At 40.2% G+C, this 12,510-nt stretch overlaps 1 protein-coding gene across 6 annotated transcripts in view; it reads left to right on the top strand.

Annotated features, from left to right (window-relative positions):
- The window catches only part of nrg1 (neuregulin 1), a 121,249-nt gene that overhangs the window by 71,561 nt on the left and 37,178 nt on the right, over positions 1 to 12,510 (top strand). For 3 of the 6 annotated variants that reach the window (XM_061980661.1, XM_061980660.1, XM_061980664.1), the window contains exon 4: positions 7,866 to 7,933. The exons of 1 other annotated variant lie outside the window; for it this stretch is intronic. In XM_061980661.1, coding sequence (XP_061836645.1) covers positions 7,866 to 7,933 — 68 coding nt within the window. Of the gene's footprint in view, positions 1 to 7,865; positions 7,934 to 8,615; positions 8,675 to 12,510 lie in introns of all 6 variants that reach the window. 2 more of the 6 variants (XM_061980662.1, XM_061980665.1) reach the window with 1 other exon arrangement.

The raw sequence follows: 12,510 nt of genomic DNA, 5'->3' as shown, positions 1-12,510 counted from the left end.
CCGATACTGACCGATCTGGCCTATCCGAGCATGTATTAAAGTTTAAAGTTATTTAGCCTACTTAGTTGTCAGAATCATGTTGAAAAGGGTTTTCGTACTCTTGATAACAACTAGCGAGCTGAATTAGGGGAGTTTGAATAATACACAATGGTTGGTAACAAGAAACTGACCTGTTTATTCAAGGATAAACACAAAATAGACAAAATTATACATGACAAACAGAAATGGCATCATTGAAACTAGGGCTGGGCGATATGGCCTTTTTTTAATATTGCGATATTTTAAGGCCATATTGCGATACACAATATATATCTCGATATTTTGCCTTAGCCTTGAATGAACACTTGATGCATATAATCACAGCAGTATGATGATTCTATGTGTTTTGATTGATTGATTGAGACATTTATTAGTAGGTTGCACAGTGAAGTACATATTCCGTACAATTGACCACTAAATGGTAACACCCCAATAAGTTTTTCAACTTGTTTAAGTCGGGGTCCACCTAAATTGATTCATGATACAGATATATACTATCATCATAATACAGTCATCACACAAGATAATCACATTGAATTATTTACAATATTTATAATCCAGGGTGTGGAGGGGGGCGCCGGATGTAAGTGTCAAAAAGACAGCAAAAAGTGTTTGATATGAGAATAAATCTAAAGTTAAAATATAGGGTAGAAATGCACCCATTTGCAGGAAATGTAATCTTGATTTTCAAAATGTTCTTTCAAGGCTTGCATGTCTACATTAAAACATTCTTCTTCATACTGCATTAATATATGCTACTTTTAAACTTTCATGCAGAGAAGGAAATCACAACTAAAAAAATCACAAATTTTTTCATACGGTGTTGATGTGGAAATGTTTGCCATTTTGATGGTGTGGAGTCTGGACGTGTGGCACCGAATGGAGATAAGCGTCTCAACAGACGTCACAATATTTGAACAATGATGACGAAAACTGTTGTCTCTGTCGTGTCTGTGTGTCGAAAATTGTTATGCACTTATTTTTTTATATGATTTTGTGCGTGGCATAGATTTGCCGTGCGTAGAGGACGCTTGAGCAGGCGCGCACCTTACCGGCTGCGCTAGCATCACAGCTAACGTTAGCCATGCTGCTACCTCGCTCTCTGCTGGGAGAGGACGTATACGTATATGACGTATGACGTGACAGTATGTGACGTGTGTAAGAAGGTGCGCTCGCTGTCTGTGAGAGGGAGACACAGGAAAGAGTGAGAAGAGCCTGTCGTGTAATGCCAGCAGCTAAAAGCAACTGCGTGAGAATTGGGGATGTGTTGAAGGTGTGCTGGAAAATGCGGAACGGGAATTACGGAGCAGCAGAAAAGTGGAATGTATTATTTAAATAGGTGCGTTGGAAAACACGGACCGGAGTTTTTTTTAAACTGGATCTGGATCGGCATTTTCCCATGCCTTGCCGATACGCAATTTTTGGCAAATATCGGCATCCGATCCAAATATCGGATCGGGACATCCCTAATATATATACACACATATATATATATATATATATATATATATATATATCAGTGACGTGCGGTGAGGTTCATGGCTGGTAAGGCACTGACTTCATCACAGTCAGATTTACAAACATATGAACCCTAAAGAGTATCTTATTCACCATTTGATTGGCAGCAGTTAACGGGTTATGTTTAAAAGCTCATACCAGCATTCTTCCCTGCTTGGCACTCAGCATCAAGGGTTGGAATTGGGGGTTAAATCACCAAAAATGATTCCCAGGCGCGGCGCCGCTGCTGCCCACTGCTCCCCTCACCTCCCAGAGGGTGATCAAGGGTGATGGGTCAAATGCAGAGGACAAATTTCACCACACCTAGTGTGTGTGTGACAATCATTGGTACTTTAACTTAACTTTAACTTTACACATACAAACTGTAGCACACAACAAAGCACATTTAATAAAAAAAAACAAACTTTATTATGGTTTTACCTTTACTTATAAATTAAGTCCATGCGCAGCTCCTTTTGAACAAAAGCATCGATAACTTGTTTATCGAAGTCTTCCTTATCTTTCTTCAGTTTTGAAAGTCTCTCTGTCTCGATGGAGATCTTCCTTTAAATATTACCTCCTGCTTCGATTGAAAGTCCAGTTTAGAAAACTGTTTTATTTTAGATATGTAATCCTCCATGTTAAAAGTCCAGGCAAGAGGAAAAAATAAACGATCGCTGCTAACTGTTGCTGCTTGTTGTCACTTCTTCTGCAGCCGAGTAGTCGCAGAAATGCTCCCTGGGATCACTACCGCCCTCTACCACCAGGAGGCGGGATTACTGCGAGCCTCACCCAGTGCGTCTTCGCAGTGGTTTTATGATTGCTCAGCACAAGAAATACGTTATACACATACAGTTGTTGACAAAATACACTGTACATTATATACCTCAGCTAACTAAACTATGGAAATGTATAATATAATTCATATAGCAATGCGGTCTCACTGCACAGCAGGCCAGCAGTTAGCTGAGTCATTGCGCAATCCATGGCGAGGCTCAACTCAGTGACGTGCCTCAACTGGCTGCTGACTCACCGCAAGTCTCTTCTCAGTATTTGAACGGCAAATGTGAAAATTCAGCGATTTTGAATAAAAATGATTTAAAACTGGTGAAGTTAAATGGAAAATAACTTTATAGTATAATCACTGGATACACATAACAATTAAATTCTTTTTACATTTTTTTCTTTCCATGATGGCACGTGAGGCCCCGCCTCACCTGCCTCCCCTGACTGCACGTCACTGATATATATTATGGCTGCCGAATGCGTTATTGTCGCGTTAACTTTTGACAGCTGTTAAATTCCTTTAACAGTGCAAAGAATTTTATCGCGCGATTAACGCTCACGCATCCTTTTTGAACCTCAGGCGCTTCCGTGGCGTGAGGAAGTCTAATGGCATCCACTGCGTCCAGTCACTGTGACATGGCGCCCTTCCGGGCACAGCCCAAAGAGGCAACGTGGGTCCCCCCTCCAATGGGCTCACCACTCATAGGAGGGGGCATAGAGGTCAGGTGCAGTGTAAGCTGGGTGGCAGTCGAAGGCAGGGCCCTTGGTGGTCCAATCCTCGGCTACAGAAGCAAGCTCTTGGGACGTGGAATGTCACCTCACTGGGGGGGAAGGAGGCTGAGCTGTTGCGCGAGGTGGAGAAGTTCTGGCGAGATCAAGTCGGACTCACTTCGACGCACAGCAAGGGCTCTGGAACCAGTCCTCTGGAGAGGGGCTGGACTCTCTTCCACTCTGGAATTGCACACAGTGAGAGGCGACGGGCTGGGGTGGCTATTCTTGTTGCCCCCCGGCTCAAAGTCTGTGCGTTGGAGTTCAACCCAGTAGACGAGAGAGTAGCTTCCCTTTACCTTCGGGTGGGGGGGGTGGGTCCTGACTGTTGTTTGGTGCAAGAGGACTGTCACATGACTGCAAACTTGACACCTAATTGGCTGGAGTGCGTCTTTAGTTTTGAAGCAATGAATATTTCTACATTGAATATTTCTGCACAGAATGTTTTGCCTTGAATTTCTAAACATTTAATTTCATTATATACACTGAATTTAAAACACTGTCCAAAGTCTTTATTGTTTTTGTTATCCCCTTAGTGAGCAACATTTAACAGTTATTCCAGTATAGGAAGTTAATGTTCACAAATTGTCAGTGCCCCACCAGCTATGAACCTCACCACAGTACAATGACTACCAGCATATGCCATGAAGCTTTTCCTGGACTACAGCTTTGCATTCAACACAATCTTCCCAGAAAAGCTGACTGTGAAACTGAGTGACTTTAGCATCCCGGCCACCACCTGCATCTGGATTCTGGACATCCTCAGCACAGGTGGCGAGGATGGGAGGACAAACTGTAGCTCACAGCCAGCACAGAGGTGACTGCAGGGATGCTGCCTCCCTGTACACACATGGTGACACCATTGTTGTCAAGGAAACTGACAACAAAGCAATCCAGAGTTTTATTAGGGGTGTGGATAAGTCAGGCAATTGCCAAAGGAGAGGATAACAAGCTCACCCTTCTTGTAGGAAAAAACAAGAGAGATCCTGAACATTTTCCTGGAAAGAAAGCCCTCGGTTTACAGATTAAAGAGAATAAAGTGGAGAAGTGATGTTTGTCTCACGGCAGATCACAACAAAGAAATACCTTTCATGTAGAACAGGTCCATACCTTGTTATTTTATAAAATAAACTCCTATCATTTTTACACAAAAGCACGTTATTTATGTCTTTACTGTATATGGTTGCACGTTTACAAAACCCAAAACCAGTGAAGTTGACACATTATGTAATTTGTAAATAAAAGCAGAATACAATGATTTGCAAATCCTTTCCAACCTATATTCAATTGAATAGACTGCAAAGACAAGATACTTAACGTTCGAACTGGTAAACTTTGTTATTTTTTGCAAATATTAGCTCATTTGGAATTTGATGCCTGTAACATGTTTCAAAAAAGCTGGCACAAGTGGCAAAAAAGACTGAGAAAGTTGGGGAATGCTCATCAAACACTTATTTGGAGCATCTCACAGGTGAACAGGCTAATTGGGAACAGGTGGGTGCCATGGTTGGGTATAAAAGCAGCTTCCAAGAAATGCTCAGTCATTCACAAACAAGGATGGGGCGATGGTCACCACTTTGTGAACAAATGCGTGAGCAAATTGTCGAACAGTTTAAGAACAACATTTCTCAACGAGCTATCGCAAGGAATTTAGGGATTTCACCATCTACGGTCCGTAATATCATCAAAAGGTTCAGAGAATCTGGAGAAATCACTGCACGTAAACAGCAAGGCCGGAAACCAACATTGAATGCCCGTGACTTTCGATCCCTCAGGCGGTACTGCATCAAAAACCGACATCAGTGTGTAAACGATATCACCACATCACATGGGCTCAGGAACACTTCAGAAAACCACTGTCAGTAACTGCAGTTTGTCGCCACATCTGTAAGTGCAAGTTAAAACTACTAGTTAAAACTACTATGCAAAGCGAAAGCCACCCAGAAACACTGCCGGCTTTGCTGGGCCTGAGCTCATCTAAGATGGACTGATGCAAAGTGGAAAAGTGTTCTGTGGTCTGATGAGTCCACATTTCAAATTGTTTTTGGAAACTGTGGACGTTGTGTCCTCCGGAACAATGAGGAAAAGAACCATCCGGATTGTTATAGGCGCAAAGTTCAAAAGCCAGCATCTGTGATGGTATGGGGGTGTATTAGTGCTCAAGGCATGGATAACTTACACATCTGTGAAGGCACCATTAATGCTGAAAGGTACATACAAGTTTTGGAGCAGCATATGTTGCCATCCAAGCAATGTCTTTTTCATGGACGTCCATCCATCCATCCATTTTCTACCGCTTGTCTCGTTCGTGTTTGCGGGGGGTGCTGGAGCCTCTCTCAGCTGCAGGCCCCTGCTTATTTCAGCAAGACAATGCCAAGCCACATTCTGCACGTGTTACAACAGAGGGGCATTGCAGTAAAAGAGTGCAGGTACTGGACTGGCCTGCCTGTAGTCCAGACCTGTCCCCCGTTGAAAATGTGTGGCGCATTATGAAGCGTAAAATACCACAACGGAGACCCCGGACTGTTGAACAATTTAAGCTGTACATCAAGCAAGAATGGGAAAGAATTCCACCTGAAAAGCTTCAAAAAGGTGTCTCGTCAGTTCCCAAACGTTTACTGAGTGTTGTTAAAAGGAAAGGCCATGTAACACAGTGGTAAAAATGCCCCTGTGCCAACTTTTTTGCAATGTGTTGCTGCCATTAAATTCTAAGTTAATGATTATTTGCCAAAAAAAAATTGCGTTTCTCGGTTCGAACATTAAGTATCTTGTCTTTGCAGTTTATTCAATTGAATATAAGTTGAAAAGGATTTGCAAATCATTGAATTCTGTTTTTATTTACGATTTACACAACGTGCCAACTTCACTTCACTTTACAACTTCACCCTTAGAAAGAAAAAAAGACAGGAAGACGTTATTTTGACAGAGAAACTAAGATGTCAAAAAGAGTGTTGAGGGAATACAGTATGTTAAAGTCCCTGCTAGACCCCAACAGTTTTATTTGAAGTGGAATATCTGGTGAACCAGTTAAAACAAGTTACCACAATTGTTTAAAAGGGAACATTATCACAATTTCAGAATGGTTAAAACCATTATAAATCAGTTCCCAGTGGCTTATTATATTTTTCGAAGTTTTTTTCAAAATTTTACCCATCACGCAATATCCCTAAAAAAAGCTTCAAAGTGCCTGATTTTAACCATCGTTATAAACACCCGTCCATTTTCCTGTGGCGTCACATAGTGAAGCCTACACAAACAAACATGGCGGAAAGAACAGCAAGCTATAGCGACATTAGCTCGGATTCAGACTCGGATTTCAGCGGCTTAAGCGATTCAACAGATTACGAATGTATTGAAACGGATGGTTGTAGTGTGGAGGCAGGTAGCGAAAACGAAATTGAAGAAGAAACTGAAACTATTGAGCCATATCGGTTTGAACCGTATACAAGCAAAACCGACGAAAACGACACGGGAGAAAGCTAGGACAAAATCGGCGATCGCCTTCTAACCAACGATTGGTATGTGTTTGTTTGGCATTAAAGGAAACTAACAACTATGAACTAGGTTTACAGCATATGAAATACATTTGGCAACGACATGCACTTTGAGAGTGCAGACAGACCAATTTTCATCAATTAATATATTCTGTAGACATACCCTCATGTCAGCAGGCCAGGGAAGCTAGGGTCGATATTCTTCTCTTGATCATCTTCGGTGGCATAAGGGACGGTAGAAGCGGTGTGAGCCAAGACATCCAGGGGGTTTAGCTCGCTCGTCTGCGGGAACAAACTGCCGCCATTGCTTGCCGTGCTACCGAGGACCTTTGTCCCTGAATTGCTCACACACTCCGGCAGATTCAATGGGGGTCTGGCGGCAGATTTCTTTGACTTTATCGTTGGAAATGCATCTGCTTTGAGTGTCGCAGGATATCCACACATTCTTGCCATCTCTGTCGTAGCATAGCTTTCGTCGGTAAAGTGTGCGGAACAAACATGATGTCTCCAAGGTACGGAAAACAGTCGAAAAAACGGAAAATAACAGCGCTGATTTGACTCGGTGTTTGAGAAAATGGCGGATTGCTTCCCATTGTGACGTCATCGCTCCGAGAGCGAATACTAGAAAGGCGCTTACCGTAATTCGCCAAAATTCACCCATTTAGAGTTCGGAAATCGGTTAAAAAAAATATGGTCTTTTTTCTGCAACATCAAGGTATATATTGACGCTTACATAGGTCTGGTGATAATGTTCCCCTTTAACATAGGTTAAAAAGTTAATTCAAATGTATGCACCTAATTATTGTTTTTCAAAACATGCACACATAAGACTGACAAACATTCACACTACAAGCACATCTTTAAGTAATCAAACATTGATGTATTTGTTTAGGAATGTGGGGGCAGGTAATGTGCGGATAAAACCTTGCATGTGTGGCAAAAACATACAGAAATATTCGAGCCAAGATTAGAAACCTGAACTTTCTGGATGTGAAGAGGGTTGTCTAGCCATTGTTTTATCATGTGCTCGACACGGTTCTCAAAGCTTTGGTGCATCGTGTGTGCATGCGTGAGTCATTGATGCTGGTCGACTGTACTTTACTACTTTTCTGTGCTGTAAGATTCAGTTGATTTAATAATTAAATGTGAATAAGAAATAAAGAAATTGGTCGTTAAAAGTGTCAACGATTTGACTTCCATCATTAGTGTTTGTCCATCTTGTTTGTCCTGTGTGTAACATGTCAGTGTTGTTATCTCTTGTCCTTTCTACCCATTGACCAGGTGCTTGACCGGATTCACTGGGCACCGATGTGAACAAGCTGTGCTTAAGAAAGTCTCGATCCCGAAACGTATGTGACTCTTGTATACAATCCCACATGTCATTACTGGTGTTTCACCCTATCACATTTGATCTCCAAAAAATCTAAACAAATCTATCTTTCCTTTTTGAGTAATGGATACATTTGGTAATAAGAAAACCATTTTTCTTGCTGTATTCCTAGTTGTGTGATTTGGTTTCCTATGAGAGAACTTGTGCCCTGAAACTTGCATGTACTTACCATTTCATCCTGTGCCATTACGCTGCCCTTAATTAAAACAGTTTTTTCTCGTGAGACACTAATTTTTCATACCTCTTCACCCCTCTGACGGCAAACACTTCTGCATGTCTGATGCTGGATGGTCAACTGTACTCCTTATTTGATCGAATGCCTCATCATGGGTTAAGATCACTCTGTTTTTGTTCTACACATCCGGGGCTTTTGTGGGAAACGTATTGCAAGAAAGTCTTGCCTATGTAATGTACATGCACATTTCAGCCAGTTGTCGTAAATATTTAAGCCTTTCAGGTATTCCAAAACTCTCTGAACGGAAAGTGATATTTCATATATCTTGTAACTATGAACACTAATTAGACATTTTGGTCTAGTAGGCCCTTCCTGCCAACACCAGTGATGACTATTGTGGGTTCTTCCTTGTTTTTGAACTAACTGCCTGTCTCTTCTTGTCTGTTTTCTCTTTTTTCCTAATCAGATGTCCAAATGAATTTACTGGTGATCGCTGCCAAAACTATGTAATGGCCAGCTTTTACAGTATGTCTATTTCAACTTCTATCTGTTTTTTTTAGTGGTGCATGCCTCACTCAGAGTATATATACTCTGAACCCTCCTGTGTTTCAACATAAACCTGTAATTTAAGCAATATTTTTTTTTGCTTAACTCTTTTATAATTTGTTATTATTATCTATTTATTTATTTATTATATGTTAACGGTGCATGCAGTATTGATCATGGAAAACCAATGACCAAACCAAACCCAAATGTACACAATTACTCTTATGTAGTATACAATGTACAGCAACTTAAATTATATTTCTAATTACAAAATGTAATATTCAAAATAAAATATTGTTGCACAAAATCTATAATTTATTTTGGATTTTTTTTTATTCATACAGTCAAAACTATACATAAATGAAGAGTTCAGATTAATCCATTTTCGTTTTTTTTTGTTGAATACATTTTTTTGAAACAGGGATTCCTGCTGATGTGTGTTGCAAGTGAATTGTTTCTAACAACCAAAATAAAAGCCAACATTTTAAAATTTCAATTATATATAATAATTTTGTACATTTTTTTCAGCAAAAACAAATAACTCCAAACAACTTTTTGGGGTTTTATTTTGCAAAAGCTGACTGAAGTCTAGCCCTAAAAATGAGTGAGACCAGATCATTTTTTTTTCAGAGGAATGCTTATTCCAACACTGTAAAGAATAATTTCATCCAATTAAACACTTTTATTTTGGTTGATTCCTGGACACGGGGTGTCCAGGGTTTACATTGACCGATGCATCATGAAATCATTACATTGACAGCTGCATCACAAGACAATTTATTGTTCAACTACCTTATCAGTGCTCTCCACCAAGACTTGCCTGCCCATGGCTTGTGCTCAGACATCTGCCAAGGCTTCTTCATAGTAATTCCTCACTTGCTCTCCAGTACCAGTCTCTTCAATCAATTTGAGGACGTCATTGTCCACCTTTAAACAATTAACCATGGGGCACAAAGCAAGACTGAAAGTGCCACATTTTTCCTGTTCTTTTGACAAAATGGTAGAAGAAATAACCCTCATAAACGTGCTCAAACCCAACCTTGTGTAACCCAGGTGCCTTTATCCCATTTCGCATGGGGATGCAAACGCTGGTCGTCCGCATTGTCAGGGAGTGAGCTTTACTAACGTAGACATGGCACAGCCACACTTGCTGGCCCTCTGTTACACTTACTTGACACCATCAATTTGCAGTATTCTGGCTTCACTGAACTTGAACTGACGTGAGACCAGGGTTCTAGGTTTGAAGAACAGAGGGGGCTTAGGCCCCAGGAGGTTCCTGTGAAAAATGTTTGCACTTGCAAGATCTTTTCGCTCATTACTTTTTGGCACTGTTTTAGATTTACACAACAAACACTGAATACAAACTTTCTTGCCTGGAAAATAGGGGCTGGATGTCCACCCAAAGATATGTTGTCTGTGTACAACCTCCTTGATTCAGAATTTTTGCACTTGCAAGTTTTTTTTGCTTACAACTTGTTGTTATTGTATTAGAATTACACAGCAAATACTGAAGAAATCGAAATGGTTGAAAAGCAAGATTGCTAGTCTCCTGTTATTACTGTAATGGTAATTTAAGGCATTTAGGGTTAGGGTGTCAATTTCCAGGCCCACAGGCCGACACCTGGCCAGTAGGGACTATCACAATAGCCTGCCATTTATGGTGAAAACGATAAAAGTGAAGATAAACAATTGAATAGTTGACTATGAGTCTGTCAGTGGATCCAGTCTTCAGAGCCCCCAAAGCACTACTCTAAAATAACACTAAGGCTATTAAACAACATCAACCTATACTGCAAAGCTGTAGCAGTGTGCTTTGCATATCATACGGTATGAAAGTTATTTTATTGTCCGCAATATTATAGACATTATTACTATGAGTTTTATATTACAAATCAATCCGATAGTGTTATGATGTGACTTCAATGTGAACTCTCCCGCGCTCCGAATAATTACGCTGATCATAAGCATCATCCTTATTCGCTAAAATAGACAGATACAAAATAAATAGTTGATTGAAATGAGCAGAAACAGGCGACAATAATGTTTTAGGAACTCCCGTCAATCAATGTTCCACCACTGATCACCAACACGCTGTTCGGAGCAGACATCGAGGCAAATGTCCCCAAAACTGCAGGAGACATCTTCTTTCATAATCTTCTCCGCGATTCGGAAAACGTTGACTTTGATTGCACAGAATCCTTGACATTGCCACAAATGCGCCAGTACTGAGACGACTAGAATTGAAGCATGTTCACTTCTGGGTGTACTTCCGTAAACACTGCAGGACGTGCTGCGGTCTGGCTCGACAAGAGTGAAAATGTGGACCGAATTTTCAGTACAATAGTGCGGGCGTTACTGATGGAATGGATTGCATTAGATAAAAAGCGCTGACAAAGGGCTATACATACACGGCAGTTGCAGTATGCTTTCTTTATCTGAGCGTTCTTCATCCTTAAAGGGGAATTGCACTATTTTTGGAATTTTGCCTACCATTTAAAATGGAGTGATTTGGATTTGCTGTAATCTGCATGTAAATCGCTATAACAACATCCTAAAACATCGATCAACAAGTTATATACAAACTTTAAGTATATACAGTATGTAGTAACAGGCACATTCATATTAACACGTAATATTTACGTATTGTGGTCATTTTAAGCATATGGCGGGGCAATAATTTCACAGACATATCACAATGTTCGCTATTCCCTATAACAACAACAACACTACTAATCATGACAGACTTGATAAGGGCCAAAAGTGACTACTTTGAGACAAATGACGATTCAGAACCTTGTATTTGTTTACCCTGAATGCAAGGAGGATGAGCTCCAAGTTTTAGAAGCTGACTGATAAGCAGATCCAGCAAGGAGCACTATTACTAACCGCTAAACAGGAAATACAAACTACAAACATAATAAAACAATTACTTACTGTACAATGTCTGCTCTCACTTGAATGCCGACTGATGGTATGTTCATATCTTTCCGTTTGGATGAAGAATTAATCATAATGCTTACGCAGGTAAAAAAACAAAACAAGCGTCTTTAAAAAAACGTTTTGCCATCCCCGGGTCCAAGTTCAATGTCAAAGTTGACCAAATTCTGGGTTTGTAGTAGCAACCTTCTACTATACAAGTGAGAGCCATGATTTATACTCTAGAATTAACTTTTACCAACTCAGATATAATGCAGCAGCTCACAAACTCAGTATGTCAAGATTCTGTAATTGACAAGCTATAGAGCGCACCGGTATTTACGCCACACGCACCAAATTTTAGAATTAAGAAAAATACACAATGGGCATGATTTATGTAAAATACACAATGGACATTATACTTTTGTAATATTTATTTAATGTGTATATTTTCAGTCTTACAAACTTAAATGAAGGAAGAAGTGCAAAGAAATAAAACTGAGTAAGGAAAATAATTCAAAACAAGGAGTATCAGTACTCAACAAAACTTCTGGAGCTTCTGTTTCTTCATGCTGTTAAACATCTGTCTATCTGCACATGCTGGAAACAAGCAGCCAAGGCAGAAAATTGAATTAATTGACAGTGCAGTGTAAAAGCCGGTGTGTTTAATATGCAATTAAGTAATAGCAGTCTCAAAGGAATATAATCTGTTAAAGTACTTTCTGACAAAACATCCACATTTCGATGTCCGCCCTGAGCTTTTTGGGCTCTTGAAATTGTGGCCCTCTTCATTATGTAGTTAAATAGCCCTGCTACAGACAAATACTAGACGAAAATTACTATTATACTTCCGGGTCAATGCGCGAAGCAGGAAGTACATTTTCAACCAGCATTGTCTG

The sequence above is a fragment of the Nerophis lumbriciformis genome, linkage group LG20 (assembly GCF_033978685.3).
Source record: "Nerophis lumbriciformis linkage group LG20, RoL_Nlum_v2.1, whole genome shotgun sequence".
Classification (NCBI taxonomy): Eukaryota; Metazoa; Chordata; class Actinopteri; order Syngnathiformes; family Syngnathidae; genus Nerophis; species Nerophis lumbriciformis.
Note: the sequence above shows the minus strand (reverse complement) of the source record. Positions and strands in the feature narration are given on the sequence as shown.